This window comes from Cervus canadensis, chromosome 21, assembly GCF_019320065.1.
Source record: "Cervus canadensis isolate Bull #8, Minnesota chromosome 21, ASM1932006v1, whole genome shotgun sequence".
In the NCBI taxonomy this organism is placed as follows: Eukaryota; Metazoa; Chordata; class Mammalia; order Artiodactyla; family Cervidae; genus Cervus; species Cervus canadensis.
Genome location: NC_057406.1, coordinates 3,878,410 through 3,898,089, shown reverse-complemented (window position 1 = coordinate 3,898,089; position 19,680 = coordinate 3,878,410). Strand labels below are relative to the sequence as shown.

Below are 19,680 nucleotides of genomic sequence, written 5' to 3'. Positions count from 1 at the left end.
GCCGGATGGCATCACTGACTCGACGGACATGAGTTTGAGTAAACTCCGGGAGTTGGTGATGGACAGGGAGGCCTGGCGTGCTGTGATTCATGGGGTTGCAAAGAGTCAGACACAACTGAGCGACTGAACTGAACTGGAGTCATTAGCAAAAGGTTGTTCAGCCACACCCTTGGCTTTCTCTCCAGAGCACACTTTCCTAACAGTGAATATTCTAGTTTTCAGTGTCTTTTGCTATCTGGATGGATCAGGAGTTTCCCAAATTATACCTGGCTCCCTTTTAGTCTGCTTTATCTCTCCCTCCTTGCATTTTTACCATGTGTAGCAAGAGGAAATCAGGCCACACCGTCAGTGTGTTGCTTGGAAATCAGCTCAGCTAAATATCCAGTTTCCTCTTTGGCTAAGCCTCTGCCATGGTAGAAAAAGGATTGCCTTTCTTCCAGTTTCCACTCCCGTTCCTCACTTCCTTCTGGGATCTCACCAGCAGTGCCTTCAGTGTCCATGTTTCTACCAGTGATTTGTTCAAGGCGTCTTGGCTTTTCCTGTCATGCTTCTCAAAAGTCTTTCAGCCTCTGCTTGTCGCCAAAGCCCAAAACCATTGCGTGTATTTTCTCTCTGTTACAGCAGCACCTCATTTCTGCTACCCAAGTCAGGGTCTTGTTGCTACTGTGACAAATTACTAAAGCTTAGTGGTTTAACACAACACAGATCTATTATCTCATAGTTGTGGGATTCAGAAGTCTACAGTGGGTCAGCACGGCTGAGTCCCTTCTGGAGGCTCTAGGAGAGTCTTTTCCTGGCCTTTTCCAGCTTCTAGAGGCTCCTGCATTTCTTGGCTCATGGCCACCTTCTCTGACTCTTGTAAGACCTGTGATATACTGGGGCCACCTGGTTAATCTGGGATAGTCTTTTCATCTCAAGGTCCTTAATTTACTCACCACTGCAGAAGGCTCCTTTGCCACGTAAAGTGACACATTGATGGGTTTGGGAGATTAAGATGTGGGTACCTTGGAGGGCCATAAATCTGCCCACCATAAGAACTGTTAGCCAGTGGTCTCTGCATTCTTGGGATCATCATTCAAAGTACAGGTTTAAGAACAGGAATGTGTCTGACTTTGTCTTTTTTGAACACCTTATACAGGAACTTGGGTACAATTGGTGTTGCTGTTGACTTGATTCTTCTTTTTCGTGAACTGCGAGTGGAACAGGACTCCCTGTTGACAGGTAACTGACAGTATTAATTGTGGATTATTTATATCTTTGACAAGGATTTAAATATCATTGCTTTGAGTATTACATCGTTCATTAGAGCAAATGTTCTATATGTTGTGAAACCAAGAAACTTCATTAGTGATATTAAAGAGTGATCATAAAAGAAAGTTATAGTAACTTCTTTTCCTCCGTTGTAGGCTGTGTCTCCTTCCCGCATTCATAAGTCGCAGTCCTCACCCTTGGTGCACTTCTACATGTGATTACCTGTGGAGACAGGGCCTTTACAGAGATAATTAAGATGAAGTGCGGTCACAGGGGTGGGCCCTAATCTGACGAGACTGGAGTCCTTACAAGAAGGGGAGGTTAAGATACAGACAAGTGCAGGGGGCTGAGCACGTGAACACAGAAGATGACCATCTGCAAGCCTAGGAGAGAACACTCAGAGGAAAGCAGGCCTGCTGACCGGAAGAAAACAAATTCTTGTTCAAGCCCGTCAGTCCGTGGTGCTTTGTGAAGGCAGCCCTAGCAGAGGGAGTGTCTTCTAACACGTGTGGTGTGTCAGGCCCTCTCCTAGGTGTTGGGTATGATCTGAACAGTGACCGTAGCACACAGACATGTCTGTCTTCAGGGTGCTTATGTTCCAGTGAGGGCAGCCTTGCATTACATATATTAAATAAGTCAGATATATAGCATGACAGAGAAGGAAGTTAGCTCTGATTATTAATAGCTGCTGATGTGGGGTTAAGAGGAAACCATGCTCCTTAATATGAAGATAGGAACTCCTCCCAGGCTTTTGGGATGTTTTTGGTTCTTTGGCTACTTGCATCAACATGACTCCTTTGGACAGGGGTTATTGTCATAACATTATATTTTAAAACACAGAATTTTAACAGATGATATCTTTACCCAAAGAATTGAAATACTTGTTGGTAAACCTGTCGTTTAATAAGAACATTTCAAATGTATTAAATATTCAGTTTATAAAATGTACTAGATGGGAGGTGAAGAAAATTCTTTTTTAGTAATAATTCAATGAATCATTACTTTTAAATGAGAAATTTCCAGCTGTATTTAAAATATGATTTGATTTATAAGTTACTTTATACACAATTCTTAATGCCTATGCTTACATAAAGTGAAGCGTACTTCTGTGAGTGTTAGTGGGATGCTGCTGTGAGGAGGTAGAGAATTTGAGCTGATCATTTTTCCTTCACAGGCCTGGAAACTGAGGCCCACGGGAAATAGGCTAAGTGAGCTGTTGGAGGTGCTGTCTGGCTTGGTTTAATTCTCATTCTACTGTGATTTCTTAGTATTTTCATTTAAGATGCATTTGTTAAGATTCCTGCATCATTCTATTTGACTTAGAATTCTTCCTCTGGGATGTTGTAATTATTTACTTATTTGTTTTTATTTTATTTATGTTTTTTAAAGTTTTTTTGGGGCAGTGGCTCACACCACATGGCATGTGGGATCTTAGTTCTCTGACCAGGGATCAGACTGGCACCCCCTGCATTGGGAACTCGGGGTCTTGCTTTAACCCCTGAACCACCAGGAAAGGCCCTGTAATTATTTTTCGAACTAATTAAATCATGCAAGAATTTGCACACAAAGTGTTTGCTCTAAGTTTTTTGAAACAGCAGTAACTTCTTGAGTATTCTCAATTTGGTAGGGTGTAGGATTAGGTTGTAAAGTGTTTTAAAATGTTATGTATTTAAAAGTATTTTCGTAGCTCCATTTTATGATAAAACAAAAGCCTCAGAGCTCAAATTAGAGGATTAAAGAACAGCAATAAAATACAGATTTCACTCTGTTGCCTGGAAAGGCAGTTATTTTTGAAGTCTGACTGTGGTATGGTAATTCATACAGGGAGTTCAGAATGTACTACGTTTTGTAATTGCTGTGAAGTACGATGTGGTGGGTAGTATGTCCCTGACAGAACTGAGGAACTGGGGTGGGCAGGAGTAGGCTTCTCTCGTAATGATGGATTCCTAAATAAGACGTCCAGAGGAAGCTGCACAAACGCTGTGATTAAATAACTATTAGTGAGGAGCTGGCCTCCTCCACTGTGCTAGGATCCCACCCCCACTCGCCCACTCAGAGATCAGCTCTCCTCTCAGCATTTTCTGCTCTCTGCTCCATCATCTGTCAGCGTGTAATATGATGTGCTCTCCTGCTCTCCATCTGTTGCCTTGACTCTCTGTCCTTCTCGAGCACTGTCCCTTTTCTCTGTCCCTCAGTGGCTGCGGAAGATTGGTTACTTGGTGTTAACAATAGAGGATAAAAGATTATTCCATCCCTTCTTCTCAGGATCAGTTTTCTGTTCCCTGAAGCAAATAGATAATCTAACAGAAAAATCTGAGGAGCCAGTTTCCAAAACTGTTAATGAACTAGTTTGCATTGATGGATAAGTTAGTCGTTTGGTCAGTGGCTTGGCTGTTCATTGATATTTACCAGTCAGAGAGAGTAGATCTTTATAGACCTGTTCTATGTAAGATGCGTTGAGAGTTGTTCACAGTCTAGGTAGTTGCAGTTGTATCAGTTCATTAGTGTATTTCTTACTGCTAGGACATTCACATAACATAATTTACCGCTTTAAAGTGAACAGTCGGGTAGCATTTAGCGTATTGAGAGCGTTGTACAACCACCACCTCTGCCTGACAGAAATGTTCTCATCACCGCAGAGGCAAAGCCCGTGTCCCCCGAGAGGTTGCTTCCCACTTCCCACTCCTGGCCACCACCATTCTGCGTTTTGTTGCTATGGGTTTGCCAAGTCTGGATTTTTCATATAAATGGAATCATAGAATTATGTGACCTTTTTTGTCTGGCTTTTTTCACTTAGCATAATGTTTTTTGAGGTTCATCCACACTGAACATGTGTCAGTGCTTCGTTTATTTTTATGACTGAGTGATATTCTGTTGTATGCACAGACCACATTTTTGTTCATCTGTTCATTCATTGTTTCCATCGTTTGACTCTTGGGCCACTCTTTGGCTATTTAGAATAGTGCTGCCATGAACATGTGTGTACGTGTATTTATCTGAGTACCTGCTTTTTTCAGTTCTTTTGAGTATATACCTAGGAGTGGAATTGGTACATCAATTTTATATTTAAATTTTTAAGAAACTGCCTAACTTTTCCGTAGCAGCTGATGCTTTTATATTTTCACCAGTACGGTTCCAGTTTCTCCACATCCTTGCTGACATTTGTTTTCCTTTCTTTGGATTATAGTCATCCTTGTGGGTGTGAAGTGGTATCTCATTGTGGTTTTGATTTGCGTTTCCCTAATGACTAACAGTGTTGAACATCTTCTCATGTGCTTTTTGGTTATTTATAAATCTTCTTTGGGGAACTGTCTGTTCAGATTCTTTGCCCAGTTTTTAATTGGGCTGTTAAATTTCATTGTCAGGTTGTGAGAGCTATTTATTTATTGTGGATACTAGGAGTTATGTTGAATCTCTAGACCCACTTGGGAAGAATTGCCATCTTAACGATACTGAGTGTTCTGGTCCATGAGTATGGGACATCTCTCCCGTTTATTTAGGTCTCCTTTAGTTTTTCAGTTGTGTTAATTTCAAGTAGATAACTTGTGTTTATTAATGGAGTTGGAAGGATATTACTGAGGCAGGGAGGAGACTGGAAGTGATGTTTCTCATGCCTTCTTGAAAGAGGCAGCCAGTGATGTTAATCTTATTTGGAATTCAAGAATGAAACTTTGGTGCCACATGAAACTTAAACACATTTTATAGTGCATTAGTTCAAACCTAATACAAATCTTTTTTTAAAAAGTGTTCTAGCTCCTAATACAGCGCCTGTACTATCTTTTGATTCTTTTTCTGTGAGAACCTTATTCTTCATAGATTTTTAGCTGGTTATTGGTGCCAGAGTTTTGTTACCGCTCTTGAGGTAAGAACTATAATTACGTTGTCAAAATAATATTTAGAGTATTATTTTCAGAGAATAATTGCAGTGGTGTGACGAATATCTTATGCTCATCAAATTTTATGTAAACATAGGCATGAGTTATTTTAATTGAGTTATTGGTGTTGTTTTTGGCCTTTGTTCTTCCCTAATCTATAAAAATAATGTTGGGCTTTCTGAGGGGCTTTGTAACATTTGCAATATTTACATAAAGATCAGTTGATAAGCTGTTTGGTAAAAGTAAACTGTCATTTGTACTTGCCTTGAGTTTTCTTTTCTTGTTTCTAGGACATCTTTAAACCTTTTCCTTCCCAGAATTGTGTTCTGATTCAGAGAGCTAATTTTTAGTTGCCTGATGAGTTGCTGGGTTCGTTGGCTTTCAGACTAACTTATATTGTTGGCTCTTCTTGAGTGTGTTAAAATTTTACAAAGATTTCAGTGTTAATATTCTGAAATATTCAGAAGAAATATTAATGTCATTTTAAACTATGGCAAGATTAAAATGAAGATTTTTTAATTATGAACATTTTATAAAATTTTATTATAGAGTAATTTTTTTAATGAATAAATTTTAAAAAAGGCCTTAATATGCATCTCTGGAGTTATTGTCAAAACAGTTTTTCATCTGATTGCAAAGAGGGTTAGGCAAAAGAAAAATCAGAGTAACAGGATTTACTCCTTAGCTCATCCCTCTGTCCAGTAATTTCTCCTTATTTAATTTCTATAAGAATTTATCTTTTTGTCCAAATTTGACAAATAATGTATGCCAGCACCCTTTTTCCATCCCATGGCAGGTCGTGAGTCAGTCAGGCACTCTTCTTGGCGGACTTATAGAGGAATGTTTAAAAGCTCAAAAAAGTAAGAAGAAAAATAATTGTCGTTGTCTGTGCAGGCTACGTTAGACACTGTTTTTCAGTCATCTTCAGTGTTTGTGTGTAGGGGTGTGAACCTGTGCTTACAGTCTTGCATCCTGCTTTATTTTAGATTAAATGTTAACTTAGTTCAGTTTTGAGGGTCTTGCTTCAGCATTTTGTTTGCAGAGTTTTTTTATCTCAGTGTTTTGCTTTTTGGCCACAGTTCCGCAACTCCTCTTTGAGTGACCAGTTGTCGCCTTACTCTGAATAAGTGACTAGCTCACACTGCTCACACACCGCAGCCTTCTCCATCCTCACAGCCGCTTTGCCTCTGAGGTGCTGGAGCAGCAGCGACGGGCTTTGAAGAGAGGCCTGGGTTCCGGGAGCCTGTGGACAGAGCCCGCATGCCCAGCAGAGCACGCATCTAGGAGGTTGGAGGCCTGCAAGTCCTCTGCCCTTGAAGATGTCCCCTGGTCGCTGCCTGGCGGGATTTCCTTTAAGGGAGCAGGGCCTTGGTTTCATCCCAGCTTCTCCTGTGGCTCCTTCCTGATGAGCTGATCCTGATCCCTGGGAAGAGCTGCAGCTTGTTCTCACCCGTCCTGCTCCTGCCACTTGCAGGCTTGGTGGCCCGGGCTGGTGACCCGACCTTCTGAGCTGTGGTGACTGTGCACAGGGGATGATGCTACCCCCGAGTCCACGAGGGTGTTGTGGCGTTCGCTGAGATGATGCAGACAGCACGCGGGTGTCTGCTCTTAGGAAACAGCACATGCCTGTTACACTGTCACCTCTGACCTCCCGCCTAGGTTCTCGAGGCTGTGTTCATGCTGGTGTTCACTCTTCAGAAGTGTCCTGCTGTCTCCACCCAGGGTCTCATCACACTCCACTCTGTCTGTATGGGCCGCTCTGGCCCCAAGGGAACCACTTTGGGTCCAGCAAACAGGAGGCTGTGGGCGCTGACCCCTCAGCGTGGGTGCCAGGCGTAGCTGGGGCCTGTGGGCACTGGCCTGCGGTCTTGGGTATGAGCTGAGGAGGGGCTGGGGCAGGGGTGGGCGTGTAGGCGTCCACGGCAGTGTCTGTGACCTCAGACTATATACCAGGATTGGGTGCCCATGAGAAGTGGCTGGCTGGCTGCCCTCCTCGGTCTGGGGCGGCAGCCAGTGTGGACCAGGGCCCTGGCTTGTTGCTGACCTGGGCCATGTGCTTGACCACTGTGCCTCCATGTCTTCACCTGTAAAATGGAGATGACTATACCTGCCATACGGTGGAAGTTATAATAAGAATCTATGTAAAATAAAACACTTAGAACGGTGCGAGTTGCATTCGTGATTGACCAGTGTTAGGCTTTGCTCTGGTTCCGAGGCTGTCGTTACGTAGCTTTGAGCTTAGCCGTCTGTGCCGTTCAGTGTTGCTGGGGTAAGGGGTGTCCACAAACTCGTGTCTCCTCTGTGTTCTGTGAGGTTCAGCCAGCGGAGGATCTCATGGGTGAGTGGAGGCAGCAGGAGGGAGAGCGACTGCTCCCCACTCGGGTCTCCCTTGAACAGCCCTTGTTCCAGCTCCCTTCCCCCGGGAGCCTTTTGGTTTTCCCTCTGAGACAGCCAGCCTGGCTCTTGCTGAGGCCGAGCTCAGGGCTCCAGATGTACCAGCCCGGCAGCCCTTCCCCAGAGGTCTGGGCCCCCTCTGGAGCCACCAGGCTTCTGGGTGCTCAGAGCCTTGTCCTCGTACCCTTGGACCTCCAGTTTTAAGGGTGGTGACTGGTTGTTTCTGGTAGCCTTTACCTCCGTGTTACCTCAGTCATGCCTTTTTAGTTTAACTAATGGCCATATATTAAATTTTCTTTGTTAAAGGATAGTTCGGCTTCTTTGACGATATGGTCCTGGTGGGTTGAGCTGAGCGTGTTTTCCAAGGCTGTGCTTGACAACATCTTTTCCTGCTCCTGTTTCCTTCCTCCCTGCTGCCCCTGGCCCTTCTTGCCATCTCTGAACCAGCTGGGGTGCAACCAGGAGACGGAAACCACACTGCAGTTCACATAGGGAAAATTTAAAAGAAAGAATTACTAACTATAACAAAGGCTTGAAATAACAGGGGATTGACTACTAAGAAGTAAGGAGAATGCCAAAGAACACAGGAATTGCACACAAGAGGAGCGACCAAGGCCACAGGGCTGGGATAAGTGTCTCAGGAAGAGGCTCCCCCCCTGCTCCCTGAGGTCTGAGATCCAGGCCTCCTTGGGGAGGGTGCGGTGGTGCTGAAGTTGCTGAGGGCTGATGTTGGTGGAACCTGCTGGACACGCACCCTCTGGGGTGCAGGGGGATGTCGTCCACAGGACGCTTCCAGGACGTGGAACTGGCTTCGAAGCGTCCTGAGGAAGCTCCTGCCTCTGGACACTGCTGGTTGTCCTGCTGTGTGGGAGCGTGTCGCTGGAGAAGCTGTTCCTGCAGGAGCTGAGCCCAGAGAAGCAGGAGAAGCCTGGCCAGAGGACGCCCCCAGATCCAGAGGGGAGCTCTCCCTTCCCCACAGGACGGGCCAGGCCAGCTGATGGAGGAGGGGTCAGAAGGCCCGCCTTCATGTCTGCAGAGCGGGCCGAGAAGCTAAGAGGCGGCAGTTGGTAGCTGGTTCTCAGGCAAAAATAATTCAGATGTGCTTTGTTCACTGATGTAAAGGACTTCAGAGAACCTTTAGTTCCTAGTGCGTTGCGTTCTCATGAATGCTTTGTTATTTTCCGACTGAAATTTTTGCCAGTCTGGTGTGTGTGTAGTACAATCTTGTGGTTTTCCCATGGGCTTTAGTGCTTTTTCCTATATATGTATGTGTATGTAGACACATGGACTTCCCGGTGGCTCAGCGGTAAAGAATCTGCCTGCCAAGCAGGAGGTGCGGATTTGATGATCCCCTGGAGAAGGAAATGGCAGCCCACTCCAGTATTCTTGCCTGGGCAATCCCATGGACAGAGGAGCCTGGGGGACTGCAGTCCGTGGGGTTGTAAAGAGTTGGACGTGACTTGGCGCCTGAACAGCAATAACACCTACACACATATATATGTTCTGTGGATTTGGACAGATGTGTAGCACATGTATCCATCAGTGTCACATTGTATAGAGAAGTCTCACTACCCCAAAAACCCTCTGCTCCACCTGTTCACAAACCCACTCCTGTCCCCTCACCCCTGGCGGCCACTTGTCGTCTTACTGTCTCCATAGCTTTGCCTTTTCCAAAATGTCGTAGAATTGGACTCATGCAGTATATAGCTTTTTCAGATTGGCTTTTCATTTGGTAATATGTGTTTGATGTTCCTTTTCATAGCTTGGAAGCTCATTTCTTTCTAGTGCTGAATAATACTCCATTGTTTGGATGGACCTCAGTTTATTTATCCATTCGCCTACTGAAGGACGTCTTGGCTGCTTCCAGGTGTTGGCAGTTAGGAGTAAAGTTGCTGTAAACATTCATGTGCAGGGTTTTGTATGGGCATACATTTTCATTTATTTTGGGTAAATACCACGGAGTACGATTGTCGAGTTGTATGCTAAGAGTATGTTTGGGTTTGTAAGGAACCACCAGACTGTCTCATGAAGTGGCTACGTGAGCCTCATTCCCACCCGCAGTGAACCAGCGTTTCCTGCCGCTCCACGTCCTCGCCTGCACTTGACAGCATGCTGGGTTTTGTCCAGAATTCTGCAGTTTTATTTGTTGAAATAGTCTAAATATGTCAACCAAGTTGTTACTAAATCTTACTCAAATCTTCTAAATATGCTGATCGTTTTGTCTGTCTGTTTTATAATTTACTGGGAAGAGTATATTGTTATTGCTGAATTTAACTGAATTTTTCTCTTTGCTCTATACTTTTGTCTGTTTTTCTTTTATATATATTTGATTATATATATAATATTTGATATAAATTTGATAATATATATATTATTAGGTGATTCCAATTTAAAATTATGCCTTTCTGATAAATTAATTCTGAAATGACTTTTTAAAAAACCTTCCAATAATGCTTTTTGCCTTAAAGTTCATTATGTCTGATTTTAAGTGGTGTATGACTACCTTTGTAGGCTAGTATTTGCCTTGTATATCTTTTCACCATTCTTTAACCATCAGTACTTCTATAGCTTTGTATTTTACATGTATGTTTTAAATCCAATCTAAGGGTAACTGTTTCAATTGAAACACATATTCCAGTGATGTTTAATGTGATTACAGGTAAATTTGTGCCTACAGTTACAGTCTTTTTTAAAAGTTAATTAATTTTGTATAAGAATATTGTTTTGGTGAGGGCTTTCCTGGTGGCTCAGCAGTAAAGAATCCACCTGTCAATACAGGAGACTCGGATTTGATCCCTGGGTCAGGAGGATCCCCTGGAGAAGGAAATGGCAACCCACTCCAGTATTCTTGCCTGGGAAACCCCATGGACAGGGGAGCCTGGTGGGCTACAGTCTGTGGGGTCGCAAAGAGTCAGGAGTGACTTCGCGACTAAACAACAGCAGCATGTATGGTTTTGGTAAGGTATTTTAATATTGACGTCATGCCCAAAGTTTCGCTGTGGTGAGAGACTTTCATAGTTGAGAGAAGCTAACAGACACTTCTTGTTGAATAATATGAGAATATTTCTCTTTAGGATATATTTTAGTGAGTTAAGACTCTATTCGTCACAAATCTGTTTTGCTCTTGTCAACCCTCAGCGTTTCGCTGTGGCCTGCAGTTTCTGGGTAACATCGCCTCACGGAACGAAGACTCCCAGGCTGTTGTTTGGATGCATGCATTCCCGGAGCTCTTCTTGTGAGTACATTGCTAAGAGTTTTTCTGACTTCTGAGAAGGTTGTAGTTATATCAGTCCACTTACGTGAAGTTTCAAAACAGGAAGAGCTAACCTTGGTAATAGAACTCAGGACGGTAGTTGCTCTTGGTGGGTGGTGGCGGGTTCTGCTGGGAGAAGGTGTGAGGGCGTCTCCTGGGTTGAATGTTCAGTGTCTTGATCTGGGTGGTGGTCACATAGGTGTGTGCATACCTAGTAATTCACTGGGCTGTACACTTAAGATTTGTGCCCTTCATTGTGTGTCAGTTTTTACTTTATGTGAATAAAAGTTTTGGTTAAAGTAAATACCGTTTAGGACACTTTTTAATAAGGAAAAAATTTAAAAGAAAAAATGGTAAAGCATTGAAGTATGGGGGATGAATGAATCACATATTTATTAATTGAGCATTTCTTACGTGCTCAATGCAGTGCTGTGCGTTTTGGTAGATATGGACAAGTGTAAGATGTTGGAAGGTCAGTGTGTTTGTCTCAGTTGGTTCATGGTATTGTTTCTGGTGCTGAATGCTTTGCATTGCTCAGCCGTGTTAGCGCATAAGAAATGGAGCCTTGAGATGAAAAGTGGGCTGGTGGTGGCCATAGGAAAGGCCTGGCCAGGAGCAGGAGGCCTGCCTCTGGTCCAGGCTCCGCTGCCACCCAGGGATGTCTTCTGTGGTGGCCACAGTGTAAGCACCAGAGCAGCTGTTGTTCAGATGCCCTGAGCTGCTGTTACAGTGTATTTCCCATCCTGTATAACATCCCTGTGCTTCCCTGGGGGCTCAGCGGTAAAGAATCCACCTGCAATGCAGGAGACACGGAGTTGATCCCTGGGTGGGGAAGATCCCCTGGAGAAGGAAATGGCAACCCGCTCTAGTACTCTTGCCTGGGAAATCCCGTGGACAGACGGCAGGCTCCATGACTTAGTGACTGAACAACAACAACGTACTTGCAGGGCAGGCGGTACTGTCCCCACCTGGACAAACGACGGGACTGATGCTTGTCATGGATGAATGGCGCAGCTGCAGCGGGAGCCCAGTGCTGCCCTTGGGATCCAAGTCTACACGTTTGAAATACCAGCTGCCCAAACTCTGTGCCGTGATTGTGTAGGTTTTCTGGGCTCATCTGTACAGAGTTAGGATGAGGTGAATGCTCGTGTTATCTCTAGCTCACTGTGCTGGTAACTGGTTCTCAAACTCCTGCAGATACTAGAGTTGAAGGCAAAAAATCTTCATGGTTAGTAATAATTGAGCTTAGGTTGGAAGGAAGAGTTGTGGAATTCAAGCTATAGAAATAAACACTGCTCACTTTTGAGAGTGTGTTCCTTGAAAACTCTCTGAGCACGTTGTATCTGCCAAGTTCTGAACTAGCTGATTGGAGGAAGGGTAGCTTAGGTATATCCACTACTCCCCAAAGCCCATGCTGGAGACGTGTCATTGTGTGAGAAGGGATGTGACTCGGGAGGCCAGGCGTCACAGGAACATAGGAGAGGTCCTGAACAGGGCAGCTGGAGTTCACCTGGTGGGTTTTTTTTTTTTTTTTTAACTTGGTGGTTTTACATTCGTTTCAGACCTGGTGCTCACAGAAGCCAAGGAGGTCTTGCTATCTTGTTCCATTTTTGTGTCAAAAAACACACTGAAAGAAGTTATGTGACTTCACTCTATGCATTTGTGAGACAGATACAACCAGGTTTGAACTCAGTTTTGGCAGGTATTGGCTTTGTGCCCTTGGGCGAGTCAAGTCAACACATTCTTCATCTGTGAAAAAGGGTACTACCTCCTTCAAAAGAGTATTATGAGGTTTAAATGAAAAGAAGTCCTGCCATAGTGCATGACCATAATAGAATTGACAGTTGATAACGTAGTGACCTTTTAAGGTCACACAGCTGATAAATGGAGGAACCAGGAGTTATCCTGAGGCTTTTGACTCCCAAGTTCTCCATCTATCATCTTTCCCTGGCACATTCTGTCCCTCAAACTGTTAAAGAAATGCCTATAGTCTTGGAAGTATCTTTTTTTGCCTTTTAATTTTTCTTTCTAATAAGAATGAGCATTTCAGTGCTTTATAAAGTAATCACTTTATTTTTTTCTTTAAGCAGATGTTATTTACTTTTTGCTTCTGAGTCAACTGCAGCTTTCATATCGGATACTTTGTTTTGTGACTAATTTTATATTTGCTATTTTTGCCAGAAATAATGTTTCAAAGTTGTGATTCTTCATTAAATCCTTAGAAATGTCAGTGTATACTGAATTTGTTAGTTGGATTATTGTCATTTATGAGTTGTCATATTTTATTATTGGGCTAACACCCTGATTTCTTTATTTGGAAGATCTTGCCTAAATCATCCAGACAGAAAAATTGTTGCCTACTCGTCAATGATTTTGTTCACATCCCTGAATTCTGAAAGAATGAAGGAGCTGGAAGAAAACCTCAATATTGCGATTGATGTCATAGAAGCTCACCAGAAGCAGCCTGAGTCCGAATGGCCGTAAGTGTCTTGTTAGACATGCGACTGCTTAAGAACATGCTGACGTCACTTTCCTGGTAAAGGTTCTGAGTAAAAACTTGAATTAGAACAATTGAACAATAAGTTAAAGTTTAACATATGTTGAAAAAACAAGAAAAGCCTTAGGAATGGATCCTATTTCTGGCCCTTTCTGTTTGTAAAGTAAGTATGTCTTTCTCTCATGCCCTTTCTACTTGGACTTCTGCTTTGGATGGAGTGTATTTTTGATCCTTTCCCAAGGTAATTTGTTATATTTTTCCATAAAGTTGGAGTATTGCTTACAGGCTGTAAAATGTCTTTGTGGCATTTTATGTATCAGATTAGTGGGACCCCACCTCCCTCATAAAATATTACCACAAAATTTTTGCATTTACAGAAATAGTAATTCTATAAGAATCTATAAATTTATAAATTCTATAAGAATTTAATCTCACATTTGAATTTTGTCACTTAGAAAATGTTAACCATGATTGGATCTCTTCTGGTTATGAAGGTCTTTATCTTTGGTTCTTCCCTGGAGCAGATATTGGGTAAGAAAGTCAGTGCGATGAAATCTTAGTGAAAGTTGAACGTTTACTTGTAACTTTGTGCAGCACCCTAGGACAGAGAGTAATATTATATTTAGAAAAACAGGCCCAGCAGCTAACATAATAAAAACTTACCAGGTAATTGACAACTATTTAAATGACCACTTTTGAGATGTAAGGAAAAAAACCTACCTCTCACTGGTATTCCATCTTCATTGCTTTGTGTGTGTAATATTGTTTGCAGCCAGGATTATGACATTCAGTGTTAGGCCATAAGGTAATGTAGCAAAGAATTCCAGTTGTCTGTATGGATGTCCAGACAGAATACTTTTTTCCTGCCTGTATTCGTATTGATAAATTATGAATGACAGTTGTTATCCTTTAAATAGTTCTACAGTGAAAATGGGGCTTCCCCAATGGCTCAGTGGTAAAAGAATCTGCCTGTGATTCAGGAGACATGGGTTTGATGCCTGGGTTGGAAAAATTCCCTGGAGGAGGAAATGGCAACTCACTCCAGTGTTCTTGCCTGGAGAATTTCATGGACAGAGGAGCCTGGCGGGCTACAGCCCATGGGATCACAGAGTCGGACACGATTTAGTGACTTAACAATAGCAAGAGCACACTGCTCTTCTTTCTTTCATGTTGCCTTTTCAAGTCCTTTTTTGTCACCTCTAATTTAAATGTTCTTCCTTCCCTCTTCAATTAGGGATTCACCGACTCTTGATTTCCCTGCCCCATCCATCACCTCTCTCCCCACCACCCCCCAGCCTCTCGTTGGATCAGCTCTGCTGTTTCTGTAATCCATGATGTGTCTCTGTTACACTGAAGACGTTTTTCTCTGATTACCTATCTGTGCGTGTGTCTTTCTTCACTGTTAGAGTTTGGAATTGGGGCTGGGACCTAGCCCCTTACACACAGTATTTGGAACATTGCATTTTTGAATGAAAGTTCTTGAGGGAAGATATTTTGAGCTCCAAGTAGGTGGTTTATGAATGAACTTTAGGATCACAGTTTTGTATATCTGGCTTGATAGGTTGAACTTCTGTTGTCGCACTTAGATGACCTACCTAAGTTGATGTGAAAATTGAGAATCTTGAATATTATTCATTATTGTTAGGAATATTTTATGTCAGTGTTGTTCAGTTATTTGAAAGGTTATGGGAGAAATAGAATATGTGTTTCGGTTTTGTTTTTATGTGAAGTGACGCTGTGTTATGGTAGTTAACATGTTTCATTTGACTATCATACTTAAAAGGTATACTTTTACGATGTTATTTACTAAGAAGTGATTAAACTGTGTTTGTCAATATAGTTAATGCTTTACTGTCATGCTTAGTACTAACCTTGGTTATGAGCAGTATATTCCTTAGTTCTTAAGTCTTCAGATACCCTCTGGTAAATATGATTCAGAGTTAATTAATAGTACTCCTCAATCTTTTTAGTTGTCACAGTAGTACTTTGAAGAAGTATGCTTATAATCTTTGCCTCAGGGCTTCCCCAGGTTGATCTCTGAGTTTCGATGAGTGCATTGCTTGACAGTGAGGATGTTTTCGTGGTAACTTGAGAGTGCTTAAGGAGTAGATAATTCATGACTGTTGGTGGCATATGTTTCAGTAAAAAGTAGGACATGTCTGTTTCTCTGGTTAATCTTAACACTACGCTTTTGACTAAAACAGTTTAATATGTTTTGTTACACCTGAGCTTGTAGCTAAATTTCATTTTATCATTTAAACTATAGTGAACTTTTTCCTTTTGTAACTTAGATATTGGTAAAAACTATGGTAGGTCCTTTCCTTGAATTTAATAAATTTGAATCACTGTGATAAAGTTTTTAGAAGTAAAATTGGAGAAAAGTATTTTGAGGGTTTTTATTTTCTTTTCACTGCTAATGGAAAAATAGTATGTGACCCTCTTAAAACATTTGAAGATTAATTGAAGCTAATCAAAAATTCAACAGGAGTACTTTATGTATAAACTGTGCTTATAAAGTAGATGAGGCCTTGTCTGTTTTACTGTGTTTCTAGTAACCTAACCCTTTCCTCCTTTTCTCTTAGGTTCTTGATTATTACAGACCATTTTCTGAAGAGCCCGGAATTGGTTAAAGCCATGTATGCCAAAATGAGCAATCAAGAAAGGTAACCCCAAAACCAGTGTGGTTTTGAGCATTTAGCGTTCCATATAGAGCATCCTGTACACAGGACTGAGAAACTGTGTGGTTTCTTCCTGGCACAAAATCTCTAAATACATGCTTCTGTGTCAGTGATGGTTTTAAACTGGCTGGTTAGCATTACAGCTCAGCCACAACAGCAGCGATTTACCCAGCGTTGCAGAATCCAGGTTGGCGCCATGATTTGGTAAAGCCATATCAGAAAATGTGGAGAACAAAATGTTAGGCTTGTCCTTCGTGTTTAAAGTAATTCCTGCATCTGTGTGTTAGAGCTGTATAGATGGAGTGTGCCCATTTGTTCACATCCCTGTTGTCAGGATTCGGGATCCACTCTGTAGCTTTGCAGTTTTCCAGTGTCTACTTTAGAATGAAAGGAAATCAATACGTGTCTTTGGCCTTCCCTGCCGTGTAGTGGGTGGGGCTGTGCCCTCGGAGCCCAGAGACCGTGACACCTTGGCCCTGCGCCTTGTTGTCTGGGTGACCTCGGCCAGGTCTTTCACCTTGTTTTCAGTTTCCTGGCCTGTAAAATCAGAGGAGTGAGTAAAGTGATCCTAGGACTCTGTCCATCCCCAAAGTGTATGTTTTTCCTAACCTGATTGGAAATGTTGCCTTAGGAAAACAAAACTTATTCAGAAATCACTGATCTAATGTCAAAAACCTTAAAAAATGTTAATCTTTTGATTATAGTCACAATTTTTATAATTGCTGTGGTTTTGAAATTCTTTCAGTGCATTTGGGTTCCAGCAGTTAATCTTTATGCACTTCTTTGTAGTCTTGTTAAGTAGTGTTTTTTTATTCTTTAATATCTTTAACAAAAAGGAAAAGTTCATGCTTTTAAAATTCATTTAAATGCCATATTTATAAATCCAGTACCCCTACCACCACCACGTATGCATACTTCTGCAGAAAAAGAATTAAAATAAGTAATATGAAGACCAGTGCTATAAATTAGTACATTGCTCTGCAGTGAGGAACATCCGAAAACAAGAACACACAGTTTCATTGTATTTCAATATCCAAACTTGTTTTTCACATGTTCCTATCAAATGATCTTTTGTTAACTGATCCATTTCCTAACCCAATGAAGATGACGGACTAAACATTTCCCATTTTTATTACAGAAACTGCAGCCACTGCTTTGCAGCGTCATACAGATTTCTTGCTCAGATGTCACCTCCCCTGCCCCATTATTTTTCTTCCAAAGGAGAAATACTTCTATTTCTCACACACCTGCTGGCTAGTGTGTGACAGTAGCATTGGATCGTCAGTGTGAGGGCCAGGATTTGGTCTTTTATATTCTGTGCTGTCTGTGTTTCTGAACCAGTGCTTGGCACATGATAGGTGCTAAAAAAAGTTTTGAATGAAAGCTTGTGTGACTGAGTGGATTTTCTCACTGGTGTGTTTATCACTGTAACATCACCTACTGGGTTGGAAAGCTCAGTGCTCTCCCCGCCGCCGCTGCCTCCCCCTCTCAGTTTCCCTTGGTCAGTAAGCCTTACCACTTCGACCATCTTAGTATGTGGCAGATTGATTCCTGTCACAGCTCTGGTTTACATACCACCTTTGACTAGACATGGGCTTTAGTTTATTTAAAAACTGTGATAAAATACACCTAATACAGGATTTACCGTTGTAACCTTTTAAAAATGTGCAGTTCAGTAGTTTAAGTGTAGTTACGTTGTTGTACAGCCAGTCTTCAGAACTGTTTCATCTTGTATGATTGAAACTGTGCCCATTGGGAACTTCCTTGGGGGCCCGGTGTTCAAGAATTCGCCTTGCAATGCTGGGGATGCAGGTTCGATCCCTGATCGGGAAACTAAGATCCCTCGTGCCGCAGGGCAACCTGAGAGCTTGCATGCCACAAGGAAGAACCCAAGAACACAGCTAAGACCTGATGCAGCCAAAAATTGAAAAAAGAAAAGTCTACCCATTAAACAGCTGCCCATTTCCCCCTCCTCCAGCCCCTGGAAACCACCGTGCTACTTTCTGTTGCTGTGAATTTGATTCCTCTAAGTATGGTTGATGCTTGAACACCTCGAGGGTTTAGCGGTGCCGACCAGCAGCGCAGTGGGAAACCCGAGTGTAACTTACAGCCAGCCTCTGCGTCCGAGGGTCCTCCGCATCCTCAGATTCAACTGCCTGCAGAAGGTGTCATGCGGTGGATCCTGTTTACTGAAAAATTCCACGTCCGTGTGGGCCTTTGCAGATACTGCCTGTGTTCCCTTGGCTCTCCTGAGTTGCCGAGGCAAAGTTATTTGCATCCTCACCTGTGCATCTATCCTGATTATTTGCTTTTCTGCCGAAATATGTATTCTTCAAGGACAAAGATCGAATCTTGTGAGTTCTCTCTTCTTAACACCTGCCAGAATCAGTACTGGAACATTACTGGAATGGGAAACTCTACAGATACCAAATACTTACTGAAGCATCTCTTCAGGATGCTGACTCTGTCGATACTGTGGACCACAGATGACCCCATCCGCCAGGAGGACGTGGTTTGCTGCCGTAGGCCTGGCGTGGCTCGGCTGGTTCGGGTGAAGTCGGCTGTGGGAACTGCTGGGCCTGGCGGCTTGTCTTTGTTCAGTGGCAGGAGGAGGGGACTGGGGCTTTACAAGAGCGCTCAGAGGTCTATGGAGAAGTGGGGGCTGCTGGGTTCCCTGGTGTCTCGTTTTGGGCAATGATGGATAATTCTTGAGTGCCGTGCTGACAGAAGACATGTTTTTCTCAATGGGGATGTTTGATGAGACTAATTTCGCCCCTTGTTTCTGGAGTGATGCTCCATGCCGTCCTGTGAGAACTGAGCAGACAGGACAGGTCCGTATTCTGGGGTTCAGATGAGGGGCTGCACTGAAGATTTCTGGGGCACTTGTGGTGTCTCAGTTGGGGACACACAGCAGTCTACTGAGGAATGCCCAGGCTGTGGCCCCAAGCTGCTGAACTAGAGAATCCAGTCGGGTTGGGGGCTGTTAGATTAAAAAAGCTTGAGGGCTCAGTCAGTGAAACAGGCACCGTGTTCATTGAGCCCCTGCTCGTGGCCCCTGGGGCTTGAGGGTGTGAACGGTGCCCCCTCCCTGCCCCCGGCGTGGGCGTGTAATGGGGAAGCGATGCTTTCTTGTGCTGGCTCTTCTGGTTGTCATGGTGAGTTGACTCCTTCACCTTGGTAGTTTATTTGAACTGATTACTGGGTGAAGATATTTTGGATACAGGGTTAAAGTCAACTCACATAGTGTGATTATGCAGAAATGAGTGCCTGCGTTTATACAGTTTCCTATTTCCCCTTCCCAGTGAATTGGAGTGATACTGAATTAAACTAGCTGCTCCTAGAAACCAGCTTGTGTAGTTACCAGCTTTATAATCTGTGTTGTGTTCTTGTTCAGTTGCTTAGTTGTGTCTGACTCTTTGCGACCCTGTGGACTACATCACATCAGGCTTCCCTGTCCTTCACTGTCTTCCAGAGTTTGCTCAAACTCATATCCATTGAGTCAGTGATTGTATCCAACCATCTCATTCTCTGCCACGCCCCTCTCCTTTTGCCTTCAATCTTCCCCAGCATCAGGGTATTTTCCAGTGAGTCAGCTCTTCACATCAGGTAGCCAAAGGATTGGAGCTTCAGCAAAGCTGTCTGCAAAGTTATAATCTGTATAGCATAGGGTATAAGAGTGGAGGCTAGTTGGTGCTAGTTATGTCACTCTCTACTTTGGATAAGTTACCTCTT

The 19,680-nt window shown here is 43.0% G+C and overlaps 1 protein-coding gene across 3 annotated transcripts in view; it reads left to right on the top strand.

The window, feature by feature from the left end:
- ATXN10 (ataxin 10) overlaps positions 1 to 19,680 on the top strand; it is a 140,264-nt gene that overhangs the window by 30,663 nt on the left and 89,921 nt on the right. For all 3 annotated transcript variants that reach the window (XM_043440053.1, XM_043440055.1, XM_043440054.1), the window contains exons 3-6: positions 1,139 to 1,221; positions 10,659 to 10,755; positions 13,095 to 13,253; positions 15,853 to 15,933. In XM_043440053.1, coding sequence (XP_043295988.1) covers positions 1,139 to 1,221; positions 10,659 to 10,755; positions 13,095 to 13,253; positions 15,853 to 15,933 — 420 coding nt within the window. The remainder of the gene's footprint in view (positions 1 to 1,138; positions 1,222 to 10,658; positions 10,756 to 13,094; positions 13,254 to 15,852; positions 15,934 to 19,680) is intronic.